General features: G+C 32.0%; 1 protein-coding gene and 1 non-coding gene across 6 annotated transcripts; one reads left to right on the top strand and one right to left on the bottom strand.

Moving 5' to 3' along the window:
* The first annotated feature begins 7 nt into the window (after positions 1–7).
* LOC146536638 (uncharacterized) lies at positions 8–26055 on the top strand. Of its 5 annotated transcripts, none has more exons than XM_085189132.1 (11): positions 10–345; positions 18555–18713; positions 19205–19423; positions 19680–19760; positions 20552–20724; positions 21330–21414; positions 21687–21743; positions 22837–22860; positions 23312–23485; positions 24417–24582; positions 24953–26055. In XM_085189132.1, the coding sequence occupies exons 1-11, from the start codon at positions 307–309 to the stop codon at positions 25114–25116; spliced, it is 1341 nt and encodes a 446-aa protein (XP_085045258.1). In that variant the 5' UTR covers positions 10–306; the 3' UTR covers positions 25117–26055. The 5 variants fall into 5 exon arrangements, with proteins under 5 accessions (XP_085045261.1, XP_085045258.1, XP_085045260.1 ...); XM_085189130.1 differs by having other exon boundaries at positions 12–345; positions 21327–21414; XM_085189135.1 differs by lacking the exon at positions 21687–21743 and having other exon boundaries at positions 8–345.
* Positions 8491–8561, bottom strand: TRNAG-ACC (transfer RNA glycine (anticodon ACC)). The gene has a single exon. It is a non-coding gene; the product is annotated as a tRNA-Gly (tRNA).
* Positions 26056–26104: the final 49 nt, after the last annotated feature.

Genomic DNA, 26104 nt, shown 5'->3' with positions numbered 1-26104 from the left:
AACCACAGTCGCTTGGCGACCGAGGCTTGTTTAATCGGTGGGCCGAACTCATTCATACCGGCTGTATAACTTTAAACATTAGCCAATAAAAATTTCGCGATATTTTATCACGTTCTGTTTTCGAAAAGCGCGGTAAAATCAATTGCATTGTCAAATCCATGTGTCAAATTTTGTGAAATATAGTTATGTGTAAATCGCGTGTATTTATATATTATTTTATTTGATTGTTTATATTTATGTATATATATATAATCGTGTCTTCCATTAAGTGATAATATAGACTAATTGAGTAATATTTTGTACACAATGGAAAAGGGTGGTGGCTCTAGACTTCTTCAAATGCAGGTGAGAAACAAGTAAAATAAACTTGAAACTAAAATATAAACATATTTTATGTTTACTAATGAACAAGATTTTTTTTGATAATAATGAAATCAAAATTTTATAATTTATTTGTTTGTACAGTGAATTTAGTTTGGTATATTGGATTACACATGTATTATTTCATTAATATAATATCAACACTTTTTTTCATTTTAATAAGAAAGAAAATATTAAACCCTTCTCTTATTATTCTGTAAAATAGGTAAATATTCAACATAGATGTGGGATAGTATATTCTCTAAGTTAATATACATTATACATTATATTTCATATACAGCAAGTACCTGCATTAACCTGTTATCTAAACATAACTTGGCAAACATATCGGTCAGCTTCTAAGCCGGTTCTGCGATAAATTATAACCATTTCCTTTCGTACTTCCAAATCTAGGCGAACTATTTGTACCTACATTGTACAATAGGAAACTATGTATACCAATTTCTAATAGGAATCTAAGTAATCGATTTCTAATACATTTAAAAAACAATTAACATCATTCTTATATGCTTTTCTTTGTTAAAAGTATTGATAATAATGAGGTCAGTCGTGGCGTAGCACAGATGTGCGACTGTAAAGACAGGTTGTGGATTCGATTTCCACTGCATGAAATGAATTATTTTAATATCCTCGTTCTGGCAAGGAGGCAAAGCGAGACGTTGTGTTCCGACATTCAACACGCAATGCCTCCAGGATTCGCTAAAATGTGGGGCACTAAACTTAACGGGAACAGAGTGTTTTAATACTAGGTTCCCAAGTTTTTACTCTGGTAACAGGATAAAAAATATAAAAAAAACATTATACAATTTACCTCATTGCAATAATAATATAACGTTTAAAAATAAATAATAATTTTATAATTCAAATTTGCTACAATCTTTTTAAACATTGCTACTCACTATGGTTTTAAACATTTAATTATTTATAAGTACACAATATAAACCCATAAGTTGGCTAACCGGATGAGCTCTTTCCTCAAAACGTATTTATTATTACAACATAAGTATCTGATATACTTGTCCCCTCTGTTAAACATATTGTGAATAATTGTAATAATAATTGTAGTAAACAAGTCCTTTCTCATAATTAAAAATAATCCTTATTACAATTATTTTAAGAAATATATTTGAATGCTTAAAACATCCTTATTTCGTTTTGCCTTATTCTGTGAATCATCAACGGACGTTTTTTTAAACGTTCCGACTGTTTCCATCTTAATATTATTTAACTTATCTCGCTTTTACTTCATGATTTATTCATAAGTATAAGAGAGATGCTATTATCGTCTCGTCTTTCGCTGGATGTGAACCTTGACCTCTACAATTTAAACTATTATTACATTCAGTCAACGGAACGGCGACGGTTAAGTTGTTGACGTCAATTATATTTGTTATATAACCATTTATATATAGAGACGACTCTAAAAATAGATAAAGATGCTAATGTATTGGACATGTTAGGAATTAAATATTGACATTAGTTTTATCAGTTCTATACTCGTACATATAAGAAATATTAGTCATATAGTGAGGTATTAGCGTCAGGAAGGTAACGTGGGTAGTACGGTTCTAGAAGAGGAAAGGTATTGTTTTTTTTTACCATGGGTTTTTCTTCAATTATACAGTTGTAGAGGGAACCTTGTTATGAGACACTGCGTTCCCCATTTTCCGACCAAATTTGGACAATGCGTCTTGTTTTGTTAAGCTTATATGTTTTTTAATCGAATTATATTTTCATTTAATTTTCAAATAAAAAATTACATTGTTAATTTGATATATTAGTTTGCTAATTATAAGTACTAAATATTTTTTAACATAAATGAAGCTTATTAAAAGTAGAGGCCACTCCTGGCCACTGACCACTCCTATAGAATTCGGGGGAAAGTCGGAAACACAAGTGTCGTGATGGGCTCGGAGTGACACACCTAGTATTATCCCAGATTCCCTCTGCCTAAAAAAAGTAAGTATTAAAAATAAAAAATAGAGATATTTAAAAAATAATTTAAACAAACATTTTTTCACGTAACCATAAAATAAACTTAAAAAATAAGGTTAAAATGAATTTTAATTAACTAATTGAGTTAGCGTCCATTACATAACAACATAATGCGGATTGCTTTGGTGATAATCTAAAAGATATGTGTCATCACACCTCGTCCTACTTCGGTACGATCGATGCTTTGACAAATACCCTAATAGTGAATGTAATTTAGGTCGCATTGATGTATTAACAGTATGGTATCGTGGCTTAGCTGCGTCTAGAATTTATATAATACTGAATTGTTATTTTATGGCCGATTTGGATTTATTTTTATTTTTATATAAACTGACAAAGGCCTGTAACTGTAAAACCGACTGGTTGTGGGTACGATCCCCTCTCGAGGAGATGAAATATTTATTTAAATTTATATTAGTATTTTCATTTCTTCGCTCTGGTGTCGAGGCAAAGTCACTCAACATGCAATGCCTCCAGAATTCGGCAGAAAGTGGGAGACGGAGTGTTTTAACATAAGGTTCCCTCTGCATACCCTGTTGTGTGCGGGATACAGCGTAACGCTGATGACAAAAGAAACAAAAAGAATATATATCACTCCGTTCTATAATATATAATTTAAGATCGTTGTGGCGTTGAAGTACGCTTTGGTAGCAAGACGATATCGCGGCGTTGAGTTCTGCAACTCGACTGCAAAGTCTTCTACTTCAAGTCTAATCCCGAATATTAACCTTTTTCACTTACCACTAGAAATCTCTAAGTCCAAATAAGTTTAAGTAAATATTCGCCTTTGCATGACGTGTTAAAATGACGACTTAATAAATAAGTTATATTTATTATAAAAATCTTAAATAATTTAATGAACTTAAGTAATTTCATGTTTCGCATACGACGGCGACGTACGAATGTGACAACATATTCAACCTTTAAGGGTGAAGTAACATAACCTGTTGATATTAAATTACGACCCGGGCTTGTGGCCTCATTATCAAACCTTTCATACTGTGGCTCGATAACTGAAATGTAAGAAAATACATTTTTTTTTTTATTTGAATTTTGGATAAAAGTTTTGTAGAAGTTCTGGTTTCATAGTGCCTATAGACGATTACACGTAATAAACATAATACTCACTTCGCGTTACTAAAAGAGGAGGAAGAGGAAATAAAAATATTAGATATTTTATTTTCTTGAGTGGGAATCGAACCCACAACCTGTCACGTTTATATTTGACGTATTGTATAATGAAATATAATCGATATAGGTACTGTTTCTGATCATATGCAATGTTTGTGGATTGAAATTTCACTCGAGCAAGTAGTTATATCTACATATATCATGACTCTTGTCGGTCTGGATAAGCGAAATATTTGTCTATTTGGGAATCTGTAAACTTAGTGTTAAGGCACTCCATTCTCATCAAAACACTTCCTTTTTGCACTTACCGCCGAATTCTGGAATTGTGTGTTGAGTGGCGGACATCACGCACTTTGCTCCGATAACACAGCGAAGAAATGATAATATTATTTCATTTCCTTGAGTGAGAATCGACTCCACAACCTGTCATTTTTACAGCTAACACTTATTATAGTAGCAAAATATTAATATATCAAAAAGACACCATTGTTATATAGCCAATTAACCCATGGAGATATCCAACGCCAATATTACTATCGATTTGTAGTGTGTGCTGTTTATATTATATGGCGAACAATACTCACGCTATCTGCATAACATTATCACGATATACTAAGTAAATATAGGTTTTAAAAATCATAAATAATTATTATATATAATTATATTTATTTGTTATTTACCTGCTTTGTTCATTTTTATCTTATCTATTTTTGTATATTTTTAGCAAAGTAGGCAGAGGGAACCTAGTATTAGGACACTCAGTTCCCCATCGAAAATGACGAACGGAAGCTTCTTAATGAGAATGGTGTGTGAATGAATGAATGAGTATTAACACTAGGTTCCCAGGTTCCCCCGGACTATCTTGCTATTTGCTGGATACAATGAAGCTAAAAAAAATAATGTGTGAGGATAAAAAATATATATTCATTGTACAGAATTAATACATTTTACATATTATTATTTTGATCCAGATAATAAGATAACGATGATACTTCTAGATAAAATAATTTTAAGTATGCAATTTTATTCGGCCAGATTATTTAGATATATTTTCTATTGTTAACTTAATAACTATTCAATGACTGAAAATGATAACAACTTTCATGAAATTCCGGAAGTGCCGTACGTTATTGTTATTTAATTTTTTACTTATAAGTATATAACATATATTTTTGTATATGACATAATAAATACTTCCTAATATTATTAAGGTTGCACACGTGGGCTGTATTGCAATTCTGAAAATGGTTATCGCAGAGCCGATCTCATCCTCCCACCGTGGTTTGACATATTCAGTATTAAGGCCGACGCGACGCCAGTAAAGCTTTTTATTATCGTCCCAAAAAAGGTTATCGAATTCGTTAAAACAAAGCTCTGTGATTTATGAGTACGTGACTCTTTTAATGATAATTATTTTGAAATAATTATCATTAAAATAGTAAGAGATTTCAGCTTCACGCTTCATCCCGCATATAGCAGGTTAGGCAGAGGTAGGGAACCTAATGTTAAGTCACTCCGTTCCTTATTTTCCGCCTCGACACCGTGCGAGGAAATGAATATATAAAATATATCAATTTCTCGAATGCGAATCGAACCCACATCCAGTTACGTTTCACATTCACACACTTGTGCCAAGATAAATATATGGCCTCTGATAAATATATGTAATAATTATAATCTCATATATTTCCCTTGGCGGCACTGTTTTGATTATATTAAGTGCACTCAACCACTAAAGCTTATAAGCTTGCGGCATAAGAGCATATAACGAGATAGGTATCAGTCTGGCAATAGCTTTACTTGCTATACTTTTTATAGCTTCAAGCATATAGCAGGGTAGGCAGAGAGAGCTTAATATTGAAAACACTCCGCTCTCCACATTCCACCGAATTGGAACTGACCACTGCGTTTTGCTTCGTTACCAGAGCGAAGAAAGGGATCGAATAGGGATCGAATCCACAGCCAGTCACGTTTATACTTCTGTCCTTGCTTAACGACTGGCTTCATAGTAAATATATGTAAGATAATATTCACATAAATTTTCCTTTTCCAGCACTGTTTCGATTATATTAATTCTTCTCAACCACTGAAGCTCTTAAGCTTTTCGAAGAACATATAAACGAGCTATTAGTGTGGCACCAGCTTTACTTGCTATTCTCATTACGGTTAATTGAGGAATGCATTGCACTTGGGTCAACAGACTCGGGATCCGTTTACTTTAGTATAGTATATATGTAGTCGGCTTTTGTAGTATTGTTTTATATTGAAACATGTAGTACTGGTTATATTTTGAAAGCAGATTTTTTAAAGTTTTATGAGCTTTTTGTGCTTAAAACTTTAGTTCTAAAAATCGAAATTTATTTCGTTATAATTCAAACAAATTTTGCCAATAACTTGAATAATCTATAATGTTGCCATAAGTAGTAGTACTAGAAAAAATATAACGAAATTAAAATGAAAGTTATTACAATAAAAATTCAAATTTTAACAAGAATAAAATTTTCAAATACTTCACATTCATTAAAAATAACTATCTTCCAACGTCCAAACACAATCGGTGCTGTCATCAGATCGTACCTGCAATTACAATTTGTCTGTCCGCGCACCGTGTCCATGGCGGCCATAATAAATTAATATTATATTACATGGTTATACCATAGAATTTACGAAAGGTCGTTGGCATGCAGTACGTATCTTGGCTTATGTTCCCTACCGTGTTACCGTGCCTGTTGAGGATAATTAAGCTTAGGATACTTCTGTGTAAATAATGATTGGTTTAATGTCTTAATTTGTATAGTGTTATTTAGAAATGAAAATCTATTAAAAGTGGAGCAGAGACACAAGCATGTGATTGCGAAAATTGTGGGTTCCATTCCCAGTTAGGGGAAAAATTTATTATTTATTAATACTTGAGGCCGTCGTAGCGCAACGGCACAAGGTGTAACTGTAACGCGACGGTTGTGGATTCGATCCACACTCGGGGAATAGAAATATTTATTTACGTTTATATTTTCACTTGTGTTGAGTGTTGAGTGACAGAACTCAACGCCACGCTTTACCTCAACACCAGAACGAAATGGGGGATAGAACCCACTACTAGTCGCGTTTACAGTCACACGCTTGTGTCCCTGTGCCTCAACCGGCCTATAAAAAAAAATATCATCAGTTCTAATATTTCATATTTAATTTTATCATTTCTTCGCTCTGGTCGGTGCAAGGCGTGGTGTTGAGTTTCACCACTGGAAACTAAAAAAATATTGTAGCCGCTAACAATGTGTAATGTTAAGTTTTGAAATGTTTTCCTTATACGGTGTGTTAGCACCGACCACATGAATTATTCATTAAGCAAGTATTTACGTATATTTCAACTTCTATGAACATATGAGATGTGCAAATATTAATATTATGTTAGTATAGATTATAGTTTGTTTAATTTAATGTCATTTCTCCATTCTAATAGACAAAGTGCTGTGTTGAGTTACGCCACTCAACAAAGCGGAGTGTCGTTGCACTAGATTCTCTTTGTCTGTCCTGCATATTATATTTTATTTTTTTTCCTATAAACCTTTTTCTTTTATCCTATAATAAGAATCTGGATATAATAACACATTTAACTTTGTTTATATTATTGAAAATTGTATTTGTATTTATTATATAAAAACATGGTACATTAGGTAATGACTGGTGCAGAATTGTATAACAGCGTGGGCAGACGCTAGGACACGCGTGGGCGAACAAGGAGCTTAATAACTGGCTTTAGAGCTACATTTTAATATTCTAGACAAGTTAATATAATATTTATCAAGGATTTTCTCCAAAATCAAATTATATTGAGGGTAATAATCGCACTTAATAATTATGTTTATTTTTTAGCTTCACGCTTCATCCCGCATAAAGGCCGCCGTTCTCCACCTTCTGTGCACTTTTTTAGAGAGAAAAATAATTCATTTCTCGAGAGGGAATCAAACCTACAACCTGTCGTGCTTTATGCGATCTACGCCACGACTGGCCCTTAATAAACAAATTTAAATTCTATAGGGAATGATCATATTTAATATCTACTTCTACAAAAGCAAGTCTTCTAGAAAAGTTAAAGAATATTTGGACGTACAACCAAGGTTTTGAAGACAAATTAAATTTAGATGAAAAAAATGTTTATTATTGATGATATTAATTCATTAATATAAGAAATCGCTAAGTTAAAAATGCGAAAAAATTCCACCATTTATCACTGCACTGCCAAATATGGCACAAGCAACCTTACGGGACGTTCAATGAAATCAAATTAGAAACGAAAGTGTATCGTCATAGCGTCGCCATACAAGGGGAGTATATGAGTAAGCTCGGCCCTTATTTGAAATCTTATGTAGGTAGATTAAACTTAAATAAAATTGTAGTCTATTTCTATAAAATTTTACATTTATTATGGGTTGTTTATAACATTTTTGTCATATATTGAAAGTAGCGACCCTCTTGCGGCTTCGCCCGCTTTAACTACTGGATTATTCATGTAATGTATGTTTGCAAAGCACTTAAGATAATGTGAAAATTAATTAAACCCTAATGCAACCCGCATTTTCGTAGTTTCAATAAGGATTTTCCAATTGTTTTACACAGCAAGGATTTTTTAGTAGGTACCGTAATTTTAAATCTGTGCTACTAATCTTTTCAAGTACTTATTAAAATATATTTAAATGACTATTTTTAGATAGTTAAATGACTATTTTTAAACGGAAGAAATTATAAACAAAAACCTACCTACTAATAACTACTACAAAAAATGTGAAACCAAATATGTCGCGCTTAAATAATACATTCAACTCCAATTATCCAATACGTGCAAACGCTTCTAACTAAATCTTCGTTGCTATAGAGGCAGCCGGGTTTTTTTTTTTCGAGCTTGTGGTTAATGCTGAAGGGGGTATTCTGTCCCTGATGAAAGGCAAGCACGACGTGGCTGCCTGTGAGGAAAATTAAATAGAATGCATGGGCCGGGAATCGAACCCGGGCCGCCCGCGTGGTAGGCGAGCATTCTACCACTGAACCACCGATGCGTGTAAGGCAAGCGGGCACGGCGGATGCATGGCGAGTGGCGAGCCGTTTCGCAGCAAGGATTTTTTTGATATTGTAACAACTTCTAAAGTACTTATTAAAATGAAAAACAGTAAGACAGTTTTGATCTACATTAAATGGCCAACGTAACTAATGTACTTATTTATATGCTGAGAGTAAGGGATAAGTAAAACTTGAGTAACATACAGCTGATGTGTCAACGGCGGGATGTGTCAACAATTAAATGCGTTTTTCTGTAAAACTATTCGCAATATTCCAAATATTGTAAAAAGCAAATTTTATCTTCGTTTAACGTAGAAAATTAATAAAGTATTTTAAAGGATAAGGATTAATACCATTATGGAAAAATATCCCTCACAATAAAAAATATATTGAAATTATTATTTTTAGACAGAAAAATTATCACTACACGTTATTCTTAAAAGATACGAATATGCTCTCGCGAACTTTTTTGTAGATCTTATTAAGAGGAACAATACTCCAGTACATTTTTGTCATGTAGTACTTACCATTAGAGCAGCGCATGCGCGAAAGTGTCTCAACGGGTAGGACTTTATACACATTTATCGTATTTATGTTAATTTACATAAGAATGTACAAATAATAAACTATATATAAACCTTCTACGAAAAACACTCGACTTAATGGTGAAGACCGCATCAAAATCCGTTGGGTGGTTTAGAAGAAGAAGAGTTAGAAACAACAGACAGACACGAAAAGCGACTTTGTTTTATAAGATGTAGGATATTGAATTTAGCGTCAAGGACCTTAATTTGCTAAATGGTCTAAATTTCTCAAATGATCGAGCTTTTCTGAGTCTTCTATTACTTAAGCCCGTTCCCAAACTGCCCTCAACTCTGAGATCGATCTTGAGATATCTTTTTCTGTATTGAGTAATGGAACTCAACGTTTTACCAGTTATAATTTTTTTCAATGTAGCAAGTTGTTCAACGAATTTAGTGAATGTTGAAACACTTGAGAGATATTGGTGTTTGCGTTCATCCTGTCATAATGTTGTTTAAATATGCGAGTGAAAGGCTTGTCAGAGAAAGTGTTGAACCAGTCAGTTTTAATAAATATTTGTATTTCTAGTGCATCAAATATAATTTTCGGTTTTTTTGTATAAATTATACTGAGTATTTTATATTACTATGAATATTATAGGGTCATAATCAGAAAAAGTGTACATTTTGTGTCTTTTCTTGTCCCGCTACTTTGAATGCGTTTTAAAAATACAATTTTAAAGATAATTTAAATATTTTGCCATTTACGATAAATTTACTTATTAACTTAAAGATTTTTGTAATATTTTAAATGTATTATGGCTATTAATAGTATTTTTTGTTAGTTGCAAAAAACGTTTCAAAATGCTTCCATACAATTTTTCGTGTCCCATTCACTACTTTACTTTTTAAAAATTGATTTGTTACGAATGTTTATGGTTTTATTTGATTTCAGATATGTTTATATTACTATACTTTATGCAAAATATTAAACAAAAGTACTTTTATTGATATATTATTTAATAAATAATATATATGAATTAAGTAAATTTGTCCCAAAATATTGTCTTTTTTGTTACTCAGGGCTAGTAACGTACAATTAAATTATGAATGCAATTATTTTGGATGGTGTTTAATATTAGTTTTTATTGTGGCACCAAAATTCTAAAAGTCAATGCTGTCGTAGCTACAACAAGTAGTGTTCTCGCAGCAGTTGAGGGGTTCAAATGTTTTAGAGGGAATATGTAAAATTACATCTCAGGGTTATAAACGGCTTTTATTTTGGTAAGTATTCTATAATTTCGTTTTCTTGTTTATGTTATTTGCTTCTTTTTACAAAATCTCAAAAAAGAACTTCAGTGCTTACACATGCAACACGTGGCTTATGAGCAAATATTTAAAAAGGTTAGAATTTCTCAGACTTTATTCTCAATTGCGTTATATTTCGTTACGTAACGAAACTGAGAAAATATGAAGCCTAGTTCATAATTACGTTACCATCGGAAGATATGTATATAAAAAAAAATTGCTGGCATATGAAAAAAATAATTGGTGACTTTTGATAACGTAAAGTAACCAAAAATAATGATTTTTAAGTTTTTTGCCTGTTTGCTTGTTTGTCTAATGTGTTTGTGCACGCTTATATCAGAAACGGCTTAACCGATTTAGTTAAAAACATTTTTTTATTCTTCCTGAAATTAGTTGTGATTTTGTAATTACTATTTTTTTCTCTGGAGATAGTGAATTAATAAATATGTAGTTCAAGTGGGTGAAGCTTTTATTTAAAAACAAATACGTTCTGTACTAGCGTTGTTAAAGATCTAAACAATAAACATAAAATATTATTAAATATCTATTGATAAATATTTTTTTATTTTCAGTAAGCGTCATGGCTCCTATGTCAAATGCTGAAACACATAAAAGATATAGAGAACGTCTTAAAAAGACCAATCCTATTAAATATGAAGATATGCGGAATAAACACTTACAAAGAATTAAACTTAATTCCCGTGATAACGACTCAAATTTTGATATATTTTAAAGTGGATTTAATTTTATCATTAACTTTGTGATCTCTAACTAGAAATAGAAGTTTATTACGTTACGAACTAGCATTATTATATTGTTAATATTGTCACTTTGTTATGTTTTCTTACATTTATAATCTGTTAATTCAACGATTGAATCTTTAAAATTTTAATTTGTGTCTCATAAAAACAACAGTAGTTTTATTCGTATAATATCCTTACTTTGTTGTGTATAATGCCTTATATCATCAGTTTCGTAACAAACATTATCAGTGTTGTTACTTATCAGTTACGTTACGAATTCGAAAATGTCCACTTTTCTGATTATGACCCTATAACGTTCTTTAAAAATTTATAAAAATTTAAAGTTTATAAATATAACGACAATATTTCCTTTAGATATCCTATTTGAATTTATTACGCCAGTATTTTTGAATTTGTCAAGTAAAACATGAAATATAGAACGCTCCAAATCGAAATTGAACTCACAGCTACCACGTTCACAGTTGCACACTTTTCCACTGCGCCATGATGATGTCAATGTATAATATTATATTATTAAAATTACAAGAACTATACAATCACAATAATAAACTAAACCAGAAAACCACAAGCAATAACATCTAATTATATTATTTATAGTATAACTTCTTCAGCCTTATTCCCACAAGCCAAAGAATTCTTTGCGTTCACTCGTTTCCAATAAATCCATAATTTCCGCAACTATCTCGACGAACAATACAATAATAAGGTAGAAATAGCTAAGAAGTTCAAGTTAACGGTAATTTACGGTCATAAGTTATTAACGCCGTGACATTGGCACCTGTACCGTTGCCGAGATACGAGACCTGTAAACAAACAAACACTCGTATCAGATTTGAAATTTCATTTAAATTTTAAGATTTCATAGCCGCTGACGTGTTCTAATTTCTGTTCTGTTTACTTAAAAATACTCAAAAATAGAAATTATATGATTTTTTGTACTTTTTAAATTTGAATTTGGATTGTGGATTTGACGAATATTTAAAAGTTATGGATACTGATAGCTTATCACGTTCTTTGGATAACGTGCACTGGTGGGAACCTGAACACTGGAAGACGCGTCCTAAATGCGTCTCTTCTGCAACCCTAAGGAATGCTGATCCTTTAGAGATAAGGAACGGTTGGCTTACTCTTAATAATACAAAGGTAATCGTGATTTTGATGAAGAGAGTGAGAAACTTTTGTTAAAACTTTGGTCAAAGTGAGTGAGAAGTATATGCTTCAGTTCTGGCTTGACTCTCTTCTCCTTTAAAATCGACGTATATTTATTTAATGATCACTTTATTAACTTTATTTATTTATATTTAAAGTTCATTTAGGTACTTCTTACTTGTTTGCAATTGAGTTGCCATCGTAGCACACTAACACACCACGTTACAGTTACGGGTTCGATTCCCATTCGTGAATTGTTTAATATTTTCATATGCTCGCTCTCGTAACAAGACAGAACGCGGTGATGAGTTACCCCAAGGAAAGTGTGAAACGGAGTGTCTCTAGGTTCCTAGTGTTACTAGGTTCTCTCTGCCTACCAAGCTATATGCTGAATACATCGTGAAGCTAGAAAAAGAAAAAATATATTCATTATAGGTACAAGATATTGTATTTTCTTTTCATATTCGTAGGTATAATATTGATTTCTACTGAAGGCTATACACGTTTTGGCTTCTTTCACCCCGGCGACCTATCCTTAGATTAATATTTTATTTACTATCTACGTCAATGTCGGGATTTGTAAGGAATCTTATATGTAACATTTGGCTTCTATTTTGTTTATTTAAGCCAAAATTTCATTAAAATCTTTCGCTTTTTACAAGCTTTTGTTTTACAAGGTAGTAAGTCCTAACGGGAAGAACGTAATTTGTATAAGCACTGGCACTTTTGTGGGGTTAAATTTATGAACATTTAGATATTTGTACCGTGTACGTGGACTTATTTGATTGGGGTTCCATTTATACTTTAACAACTTTAACAAACTTCCGTTCCCCATTTTTCGCCGAACTCGGGAGGCATTAGATTTTTAGGAATTAAATATCTACCGATAATTATGCCTACTTCTCTAAGCTTAGTTTAAGTAGCGAAAAAACAAGAAAAAATTGTTATACCTGAAATTTTTGAGAAAATTCTAGGTGTACGAGTCTGTAAGATGTAAATTCCAATAAATAAACAAAAAAATATTAACTAAGTTCTCAGGTTCCCTCTGCCTATCCTGGTAAGTGCGGGATAAAGCGTGAAACTAAAAAATAAACAACTGGTTTAACAAATACCAAACAGTCGTAAGTTTACACTAAGTTATGTAGTTAGTCATCATGGGTGTTACATCACGTCCACGCGGCCTCGACTCGTGATTCAGAGACGTATATGGAGAATACCAAACGAAATGGCAAACAACCTTTTGTTTATATATTTGTTCTTATTATAGACTATCAGGTTACTTTGAAAGGATTTTTAAAGATATTTGATATTTTGAAGTTTGTGTTGTGGAACTGATGTATTAGTTGCAAGGTTATATTTGGTTATGCTAAAGGGTTAAATTTACATTTCCTGTTTGAATGTTTATAGTTTTTTTTATTTTCAAGTAATGTAACAGGGTAACCCTGGGGAGCCTACTATTACGACAATCCGCTTCTTACTTTCCAACAAGTTTTGGAGGCATTGCGTGTTGATTCGCGTAACTCAACGCCGTGTTTTGCCTCGACAAACGAAATGAAAATATTAAATATTTCCTCGAATTGAACTCTATTAAAAAAATTAATAATGGATATATTTAAAATATTGATATCAGTCTATTATAAAAATACTTGCATCCTCGGCGTTAATCGAAAATTTAGAAACTTCACCTTGACTTTGAAGTCTCAGAGTTAAATTAAAATTAAAAATATATAAATATTCGGCTAATTTAATTACCATCTTTGAAGCTTCAGTAAGCTAAGCTTTTTGATCAAAATGGTGTGGACCAGGAACTCCTGTTTCCGTTCAAGTTTCGATAACAGATCGTTACTTTAAGCAAGTTCAATGAGCTCCTTCTAATCGGTTTGCTAACGAACGTTAGATAAGGGCCATAAAGTATATAGGTAGTAAGTACATAAGTAGTAAGTATAGCTTGTTTTTTTTCCTTTTATCTCATGTTATATTTAGTAGTACATCAGTCGTGACGTACAAGGTACAAGCGTACGACTGTTAACGTGACAGGTTATGGGTTCGATTTCCAGTCGAGGAAATGAAATATTGAATATTTTCATTTTCTCCCCAGATCCCCTACTATGTTTTGTACGGGATACAGCGTGAAGCTAAAGAATGATTATGATGCGATAAAAAGTAGAAAAATTGCATAAATTTATGAAATAATGATTTTTTTATTTTGAATAAAATTAATTTTGATTAATAAATAAGTCATAAATATATCAAATATAATCTAAACCGTACCTATCAGCAGAGAAAGGGTTCCCACATCCCCGTTCTTTTAAAAGTCGTCACATACTCGTATATATTATTTCGGGATTTTTATTACTTAGGTAGGTATAGTGAATTCGCAAATGACTGCCTTCCGTCAGATTCACAACACTGACTTTTTTGCATATTAATGAATGTTAATGGTGTGACTTTGGAAATATCTAAATGAATAAATATCTTTAATATATTTTAAAGATTTAAATATCTATATTTGATTATATAATTTAGCTGTGCAATAATAACTAGTGAAGTTTTTTTTGTTAGTTTCATGCTTATATGAAGACTAGCGGACGCGCGCAGCTTCGCTTGCGTATTTAGGGGTGAATTCCGAAAAAACCACGAAACATGTGTTCAATGAAATATTTTTAAGAGTCTAAATTTAAAATTTTATAAAAATCGGTGGCGATTTAATTATTTTTCCATACAAACTTTCAACCCCTTATTTGCACCCTGAGGGGGTGAATTCTAGAAAACCATGAAACACATGTTTATATTAATATTTTTAAGAGTCTAAATTTAAATTTTTATAATAATCGGTGGCGTTTTAAAGATTTTTCTCTACAAACTTTGAACCCTTTATTTGCACCCTTAGGGGAAGAATTCAAGAAAACATGAAACATGTGTTCATTTAATTCTTTTAAGAGTCTGAACTCCAAATTTTATAAAAATTGGTGCCGATTAAAAAAAAATCTATACAAACTTTCAACCCCTTATTTGTACCCTTAGGGGAAAAATTCTTGAAAACGTTGAAATAAGTAACGTAAATATTCAATTCAAGTTAAATACTTTTAAAAATCTAAATTTCAAATTTTATAAGAATCGGTGCCGATTTAATTTTTTTTCCATACAAACTTTCAACCCCTATATCACCCCTTTAGGGTTAAAATTTTTCAAAATCCCTTCTTAGTGGATGTCCAGATTACGAAAGTAAATATCTGCCCAAATTTCATGTTTCTACCATCAGCGGTTACGGCTGTGCGTGCGTCTTACCTCAGTCAGTCCAGGACAAGTCCTTTTATATATATAGATAAAACTTAGTTCTTCCTTACCCTCTATTTTCGAGACATGTGTTTAGTGGCTTAACTCAACGCCACGTCCTGTATTCGTACACTATACTGTTATGCAACGATGTCTCAAATTAAACTATTTATGTTTATATCTATGGTTATAAAATTTAGGTTAAAAGTATACGGAATAATTACTAAAAAAGGTTCAATCTAAAACTATCAATAATTAAAGCTAATCTATCACTTTAAAGCTAAGGTCGATGACTGTCGGTGACTCACGCGTGCGTGTGCGCCGTTTACGGGCATTGTTCGAGACCGGCTTTCGCGATTAGAGGTTTGCCTTGAGGATGATGTTGATTATGATTGAATTAGCCTTATTTATATGGACTATATTTAATTTTTACAGATATCTAAGTTAGAAAATGTTATTTTAAATAGTTTTTTTTGAAAAATGTATAACACTTTGAACCTGCGCCTCTTGGAAGGTGTCCAACGGTTTTGACCACGAAGCTATTACTTCTTATCAAGCTACATTAAAATTCTCATCTACTCGATAAAACTCTGTAGAGATTTCTTTACAATTCTCCAATACTTATAAGCCCAAACTTATCGTTTGGCAAGGGAGAATGCTGTTCTTTATATTTTGAATATTTTTAAACTATTATTCCACAGACGGTAAAATATGTTATTGAGAAAACATATAAAACTTTGAGCTTAGCAAGACCTATTAAGAACTCCGCCATGTTATAAAAGCAGTAAGCAACTTAATTACGATAATGTCTCTCCAATCAGTAACTCCATATTAATAAATGCAAACCAGGATCTAACTGGTTGCAATGTCACCGAACGAGCAGAAACGAGGACGCTGCCTTTACTTGACTTGTTAATTGAGGCAATTGAATAATACATGCCTTGGAAAACTTGCGTGCATATCGCGTTTGTAAAGTGGTTAGAGGGCTTAGTGGTGATTTAAGATGTTAGACTTTTATCTAAGAATTTCTTGCCAATTTAAGACTTTTTTTAGTTATTACGCTTCACGCTGTATCCCGTATATAGCAGGATAGACAGTGAGTTTTCCCCGTTTTCTGAACCGAGAGGCACGCTCTTGGAAACCCCCCAAGAGATACGGGTTCAAAAAACGAGATTAGAAAGAAAAGACGATATTTTTACAGATTTCCGACACCCCAAGAAAATTAAAATGATTTACCTTAAAATTATCGTTTAGTAGATGTTTAAAGATTATTGTAAATTAAATATTTTTCATATCTTTAAGTGGTATACCACACTTAGGAAAGAAAAATGCTTTTATAGAAAACATATAAAAAAATTACGATAAATGAAACTCTTGGAAAACGTCCAACTTGGTCGCACAGCTAACTTAGCTAACTTACACACAAGACATGAATAGTCTTAATTTTTAATGAATAAGTATAAAAATGATTAGCCCAAATTAGATATGTCGAACTGAACGAAAGAGGCGAACATATAAATTCGAAGAGGCACGGATTCGAGTCCTGCTGCGTTCTAAAGCTTTTATACGATTTCTATAAATATTTTTTATTCATATTTTATAATAACACATTAAAAATGTAAAAATAAACGGATTTTCTCGATTTCTTCCAATAAAAGGGAATGACTAATATTTCGTAGTACACATCGAACGCCAGCAACAGAACAACAAGCATACACAAGTAGAGACAATAATTAATTTGAATTACGATCGTTTAATGATACATACATACACACTAATTCAAATTGATGTGCAGAACGATCTACTTTGGCGAGTCAACAAGTTGCATATCGATTTTGATATGTTTATCTTAATACTAGAATTTCAAGTATTATTGATACATACTCGTATAGATAATAAGAGTATTTCTGTCTTGAAAGTTACTTAATAAATAAAACAGTTCAAATCTAAGCATCACAGATATAGATTAAGTAAGTGGGAAGATTTAAAAATCACCAAATTATACACAATTTTTTAAACAGATATCGGGAATCGAACCAGATCGAATCCAAACACAACTTTCGCGCCACGACTGGCCCCTATATTATAATTATTTAATTAAGTATAATTTCTACATTATACCTGTAGTTTAAATAAATATAAATAGTATGCGTTAAATTTTAGTTAGTTGTTCTAAGCTCAAATGCCGAAAGCTCATCAGTTTAATATTTACACATTATAAAAAAGCACTTACATACATATATTTATATTCCTTTAAAATAAAATTTATTTAATTATCCAATTTTAAAAATTTATGTAATACCTACATCAACTTAGAACTAAAACTATTAACCATTAAACTCATTTCTAGTATTTAATTTAAGGAAAAAGGTGACCTTTAAAAACAAGGCAGGCGGAAACGGTTGATTGTCAACAGAACAATGACAGGTTGTCGTGAGCGTTGATGCGTGGGCGCAGACCTCCCGCCTTCTTATTTATTACTTCTACTTTCTGAAATAGATCGATTTTGTATAATTTATTTATTATATAATTTATTTCTTGTGTCTATAATTTATTATTTTGATTAACTGTAGCAAGGTTAATGTAACAAGTAATATTTTATATGATTTATATGTTTTTTTTGGTTTGTATAGTCTTTATTAGTCGACATAGCTTACGTCAATTATCTAAATATATGTCAGACCGTTATGGCGCAGGGCAACAGAATCTGCACATAGCACTTTGGGTATTGGTTCTATTCTAGGTAGAATAATTATATTTAAGCTATTTTCATTTCCCGGCTCTGGTAGATATTTTGCTTCTTAACACGATTTTTTTTTTAATTTGTTGTAAAATGGAGTACAAAGTGTTTTAACACTAGTCTTCCTCTGGATACATTGCAAAATGCGACAGTGGAAAAAAACCTCATATGTTTATCTCAATTTAAATCTTAAACTTTTAATAATATGGCTAATAACATAAAACATATTCGCAGGCTCGTTTCCAGCAAAAACAGCTCCAGGAGCGTGAACTTAAAATAGCATCTCTCTACGAGGCGCAACAGGCGCGCGCGCTCGACCGCGTTAGGCACTCGCCCAGCAATGGTGTGTCGGGCACTCCGACACAGCCGGCCGTCACGCACCAGCCGGGAAAGGTTATAAATTACACTTATATTATGGGATTAATTTACCAGGCCAGGTGTGGCGCAGGGGCACAGGTGTGTGACTGTAAACGTTGTGGGTTCGATTCCCACTCGAGGAGATGGAATGTTTAATAATTGCATTTCCTCGCTCTGGTTACGAGGCTAAGCGTGGCGTTGGGTATCGCTACTCAACATTAAATCTCTCGAAAGTGGGAGGGAAAAACTATTAAGTAATTTGCTAAACACTGATGCTGCTACTGTTGAAATTTGGCATGTAGTTAGGTTAAGGAGTGTGAGATTAAGGGACCACTAAGAGATTATATCTCGAAATTCGTACAGAAACTGGACAAAACAGGACTTTTTATCAGGTCTATGAGAGAAGCGTAGAATCGAAATAATTTAAATACAATCATTCGACTGAGTTTTATACGCTATTTTTATAGGCTGATACTTATTTCAGTTCAGTTCTTCTCTAATTCTAATTCTCTATAAATTATTTACAGGTACGACAAATGTTCGAAGAGCGAAGAACTAAAGCCGGCATAGACAAAAGTTATCCATTACAGCCCATACAGAATACGGAACGCGTGCCACCAAAGAAAATTCTACCGAATGGGTATACGAAAATGTCAAATAATCGCACTCTCGAGAAGAAAGTTTCTACTATCAAATCTCACACTAGTATCAGCTCGCATAGTATTAAAAAACAAAGTGTTATACAGGTTGGTAGCAATCGAAATGTTTATTTCAAACACATGAAAAATTCGATTTAAATTTTTCATAAAAACTTAACGTTTTTTTAAGTAATTTTATGAAAAATTGAAAAAAAGACATTTATTAAGCTGAATCTTATTTATTAAAATAACAAAATATAAGTTTATAATATCGACATTATTATGTATTTATGGATTATTATCTTATAACTAATAAGAAAATCATTGTAATTTATAAATTCTTTCATTTTTTAAATTTTTAAAGGTACTTAAAATGGATAATATAATGAATGGCTCAGGAGATCTCAATCACAATCACGAAGTAGACTTGAATAGTAAACCAGTGGTAAGTCCAGTAACGTTTTTATAGATAATAAATATAAAAAAAAACATCAGTATTATTTATTTCCATTATGTCCTCTATAAATAAATAAAAAGGTTTAATTAAAAAAATATTGCATAAAATGGTGTTTTTGCTTATGCTTATGCCCTTGTTTTTTGTTAAATTGCATAAAATACGCTACAATTGCAATTTATTTACATTATTAATACCGAAAGACGTCGATCTCTACGTAAAAATTACTAAAATACCTAAGAATTATTTCCATTACCTTTTCTATAATAAAGTTAAAACAATAATGCATATTTGGTCCATTTTTCTGTCCTTGTATCCTGTTTAATTACATAAGATATACTACTATCTTAATTTTCTTTATACTACAATCCAAAAAGACCGCCATTACTACGTAATATAATTATTACGTAACAACGTAATATTTAATTATTCTCTAAAAAAATTTCAATATATATCTACGAGTAATATATAATTAAAAATAATCCAGTACTAATTTGAATTATTAAACATAAAGCTAATGATGATCCGAAATTTCATCACGATGAAATATTAAACTAAGGCCAAAAACCGACTGGTTGGGGGTTCGATCCCCACTCGAGGTGATGAAATATTTATTTCAATTTATAATTCCGTTTCTCGACACCAGAGCGAAGGCTCTGGAGTCGAGGCAAAGCTAGGCGTTGAGTTCTGCCACTCTGTTTTAACACCAGGTTCCCTCTGCCTACCCCACTGTGCGTTAATTTTTGAAATATTAAATATATATTAAACCCAACAACTTTCAGACGCAAGTAAACGGTGACACGACAGCAGATGAAATAGATCATACAAATAACACAAACGGAAGCGACAAGGAGCCGTACCTCATAGAGAATGAAACGTTCCCGGAAGCCCTGGCTCCCGTACCCACGCCGAGATCACCTGAACCTATTGTAGAAGCTAAGAAGACTATACGAAGGTGAAATTTATATATTATTTGTTTAGTGTTTTCTTATAAAATTATTTTGTTTTTTGCGATCATACCGTACAATTTAATACCGCATATTGGACACCGTTCCCTATTATTTTTGATACATTGGAATAAGAAATGAAAATAATTCGTTCCAAAAGTTTGGAATGGAACCCACTACCGTCGCTTTTCAGTCTAAGTCAGATACTGTTTCTGGGCTACGATAGCACCATCATTGTTTAAAATGAAAACATAAATAACCACCATTACCACTCGATTTGCAGTCTTTTTTATTTTATTTCGTATAGAAAACGGTAAATGGAATGTCGTGACCGACTAATGTCTCCATTATACAAACTATAATAATATTTAGTATTTATTAGTACAAAAGTGGAAGTATGATGCCAGTCGTTTACTTTTCTCTATCGACAAATAAATTTGAAGCCACGAATTGTGACAGGTTGTGGATTCGATTCCCTCTTGACGAAATAAAATATATAATATTTTTATTTCTTCGCTCTGGTGTCGAGGCTAAAGCGCTGGGTTGAGTTCTTTAATAATTTCGCCTTTAATATAAAAGGAAAAATTGTTTATTTCTTCCTATTTCTTAGAAGTCCAGCAACGAGGCCTAAAAGTCCTGTAAAAAGTAAACCTCTACAAACATCGGCTCCACCACGTAGAGTTGTCAGCGAGACTAAGGTAATTTTATATTTTATTATTAAAACATAATTTGAAAACAATATTTATTAATAATAAAAATATTTTTAGATGATTTGATTTAGACTTTATATTTAAAAATAAATGTTAAATTAAACCTTTTCTTCAGTTGAATGTCAAAATTACATAAATGTCCAAATAGTGGGCCAAGAAAAAGAAAAAATTCAAACAAACTGTCATTATAAAGTCATCGTGTTCAATAATTGACATGTAATAAAATTCATAGTGATGATTTAAATTATATATATTTGTAGGTATCCGACAGGGAGAATAACAAACCAAGAGCGGTCATGCAAAAAACAAGTAATTCTGTAAGTTAAATTTATATTTTATTTAATTTTCTAAGTACTTTCTAGTAGGTATATAAGTTTTGGGTTCCTAGTTTATCGTTTTATACGTCAAACTCTATTTATTTTAATAACTTTGTGATGCGTTTGAATAAAAGTTTTTAAATGTCTATTTTATTAATATACAATCCTCTAAAATGCTATTCTCTACAATTCTCTATTCTCTAGATATTCCAAGTAAAGTAAAATTGCCTTAAAATATAAGCAAGCTGGCTATTTAGGGGAGAACGACTTTAAAAGAAATGTCCTGCACGCAGCAGGGTATAGCAGAGGGAACTTAGTGTTAAAACACTCCATACCCCACTTCACGATGAATTGTAGAAATTATTGCAAATATAAAACATTGTACAACTTTTTGTAAATTTAAGTTTATGGCAGTCTGAATAGAAATAAGCAATGATTCTTAAGTTTGCTATTTGTTATCGTTGTCCATGTTTGTGTATTGTACGTAGTGTGTCATGAAACACCTGGTCTCCATTTGCATATTGTGGTCTTGTTCTCAGTAGTGACTAGTGACTGATGTACCGACAGTTTAGATAATAGTTTTGTATATATCTGTCTGAGTTTAAAACGTAAATGTTACTTATCGAATAGCGGAATTCAACGCTTCTCTTGCTTGTGCAAGTGCGAAAAAATGAAAATATTAAAAATACTTAATTTCCTCGAATAAGACTCGAACCCAAAACCTTTTGTCTCTGCAGTTAACATTTTAAGTATACTATTCATTAATATTACTACTATAGAATTGTAGATAAATTGAAATAAAACTTTCAATTACAGTACGGCCAACAAGTCGTGGCCGTTCTAAAGTTAGGTTTTCTGGACGTTGTTTTCTTATGCGCATTGTTCGCTGGTTTGCTTGTTTGCTTGTTCGCATTGTTGTTATGAAACGTAAATGGGTAATATTAATTAACTTCTTACTATTTATAAATATTTAGTGTTAAGATGACCTTATGCATACAATTTAATAAAAAATTCAAGTAACAGTGTTGCAATTAGGCCTTATTTTTCTTTTTTTTATTTTTTTATGTTATTTCATTTTTGTTATTTATTTCAGGTACTAAGAAAAACTAATCTCTCGGTAACTATTGTTTTGGTTTTTTTTTATTTACTTATTTTTTTTTCTGTTTGAGTTCTAACATCTAATTAATGAAATTTTCTATCTAAATTAAAATTTAAATTGTGAAAGAAATTAAGAAATATAATTTTCCTGCTTTAATTTACATAAACATATAATACGACGTATACTAAGTATTGTAGTATTTTAACTTACCTTGCGAATTAAAAATTACCCCTGTCAGAAGTCGTCCACAGCAAATACAAAGGAGACGATAGTGGGTTGACGATAATGAATTATTTTATATTTTTATTTTTTCGCTCTAGTAACAAGAAGAAACGTGGCGTTGAGCTCCTCCGCTCAACACGCAATGTCTCAATAAGTCGCCGGAATTTCGGGAACCGAGTGCCTTGTGTAACCCGAGGTTCCCTCTGTCTATCCTATTATACTAAATTATGAAAAAAATAACCCACAGAGTCCACAATCAAACGCATCAAGCAAAGTAAGAACGGTGGACAACAATGAGGGCGCGTGCCCCACCTGCGGCCGTCACTTCGCGCCCGACCGTCTCCTCAAGCACCAGGACATATGCAAGAAGGCGCACGCCAAGAAGCGGAAGCCGTTTGATGTGCTGAAGCATAGGTTGGCGGTGAGTTTGGGGGTTTATATTTTAGTAAATTTTAGTTGGGGTTCGCCCCTGTGGTTAAACTAAAACAACTAAGAATGGCACCTGAAGTAGCTTTAACTGTGTAAAATCTGGGTAAGTATGTATTATCATATATTACTTAATTGTATTAATAGGTAAAGATAAAAATATCGACCCCTTTTTTCCCTTTAAAAAGTGTTGACAAAATTTATGAAATTTTGCACCAACTTATACAAGCAACGTCAAAGAGTGCCATATTTTGGATTTGACTGTTTTCAAGAGATAAGGGTTGGAGTCCCGCTACGTTCAAGTTTTAATGTGTTTTCCAAAAAAAAGTATGATTTGAATTATATTTTTAGCAACATTTAACTACTATTGCTATTGTGCGATAGCGATTCTCAAACTTCTCTTTAAAATAATTTATCTTAATGCCGCATTGTAAACAAAGGGCACCGACGCGGAGAACTATAAGGCAAGAACATTGCATGTACATGTGTCATACATATTGCATGATTTCTATAAACATTACAAATGTGACTTTTGTCATTTTATGAAACATGTCACGTTCTCATCTATTTCTGTACACGAGCATCGACACTTCATGAAATGTTGAATGACTTTTAAGTATTTTATTATTTATATTATATTTTTGTTATTTTTTGTGGATTCTACCCTAAAAATTCCCTACCCTAAATCCTAAATTCTATTTAACCAAAATGAGCACATTTTTTCTAAAGTTGAATGCACGATGATAAAGAATTTGGTCACTATGTTAAGTTCGATTTAAATATATAGTAATCTCTTCTTTAAATTTATTATAATCCAAAGTTAAGCAAAATTGAAACATTTTCACTCAATCAATATGTATAATTATTTCAAACTTTATGTTAAAAAAAAATTTACAAAATTTTCTAATACGAAAAATCATTTACAGGGAACAGAAGCTGAATCTTTCATAACAAAAATCCGTAAGAACACGACAGCGCCGTCGACTACTAAACCCCAAAAGCCAGCCAACAGCAGCTGGCGGCAGAAACACGAGGAGTTCATACAGGCGATACGCGCGGCCAAACAAGTGCAGGCGCATCTTAACGCGGGAGGTTTGTATATTTCGTATTTGAGTCAATGTCAGGGTAAATCACGGCGTTGAGGTCCGCCACTTAACACGCGATGTCCTCAGAATTCGATAAAAATGGGGAACGGACTTAGCCCTAAGTTCCTTCTATCTACCCTTCGGTGTGCGGGATACAGCGTGAAGCTGATAAAGTGTCTGATTGTGATTGTGCAGTCAATGTTAAGTAAGAAAAGTGATAGTGTTGCATTCTACCACACAATTTCCCGATTTGCACACTTAGAATCATAATTGCATTTTTTATTTATGAATATTTCATGCTAGATAGAGTAAAACATCTAATCTCAACGAAATGATGTTTTTTTTACCCATACAAAATATGATAATAATAATTTTAGGTAAACTCAGCGACTTGCCGCCTCCTCCGCCGTCGGAGAACCCCGACTACGTACAGTGTCCGCACTGCAAAAGGCGCTTCAACCAGGCGGCGGCGCAGCGGCACATACCCAAGTGCGCCAGCTACCAGTTCAACAAGCCCAAACAACCGCCCAAGAGGCGATAAATTTGTTATAATAGATGAATAAACTATTAAAAAACAAATATTTTGCAAGTGGATAGAGTCAGATGTAAAATTACTTTTGAATAGAGCTAAATTTTATTAAAAATTACGAGAAATTTGTTTATGCAAATTTACATGATTGTTTTGATTACTTGAAATGTATGAAATTACTTTGAATATGTTATGTTTTGAATGTTATTTTTCCATAATTTTAGTGACTCTCCTCTCTTACACTATATGGATGGTGGTCACTTTTATACACAATCGCGTTTTCATTCCTTTTATTTTGATCGAAGTCGAAGAAAATTTTGACGAATTTCTACCACCACCTCTGGAAAATGAAAGATTTTAACTTTTTTAATAATAGACTAAAAGTCAATTGTATTAACTTTCTTATTTTATAGAAAAACGAAGTAATTAACGTAAGTGATCTGTCCTGGATTTTTCTGCCTAATTAATGCCTAATTGTGAATAACCTACATTCTAGCCTCTTTAAATAACGATAAGAAATTTTGTAATAAAAAATCGTATTTTTTTCCATAAGAATGTATAAATAATATTTCAGTTTATTTCAGTACAATTACTTTTTTCTTTTTAGAATATATTTGTTCAAGTATTGACATTTTAATTATTTTGATTTCTTTTTACATTAAAACACATATTTACTAAGTATTTATTTTGCTAGTATTTTTTTGTATTCTTTTCTTATATTTCAAATGTATCTTTTTAATGAATTATGTTTTTTTATAATGTATAAGAACATTCCTAAAATATTGTTATAGTGTACTGTAGACTCATATTTGTCCCATTTTAATAATGTTTGAACTAAATGCTGCGATATTTTTTCTCATCTGTGTATAAATATTTGTACAAACACGCATTTTATATCTTAACAGTGAATAACGTTATTGGACTTTTTAAAATATACTGATTATATACTTATTATGGTTTTTTATTTAATTATTTTAAGGTCATCGGAGTTCGTGGGTTG

This window comes from Heliconius melpomene, chromosome 8 (assembly GCF_056956725.1).
Source record: "Heliconius melpomene rosina isolate 202511_hmr_F chromosome 8, ASM5695672v1, whole genome shotgun sequence".
In the NCBI taxonomy this organism is placed as follows: Eukaryota; Metazoa; Arthropoda; class Insecta; order Lepidoptera; family Nymphalidae; genus Heliconius; species Heliconius melpomene.
Note: the sequence above shows the minus strand (reverse complement) of the source record. Positions and strands in the feature narration are given on the sequence as shown.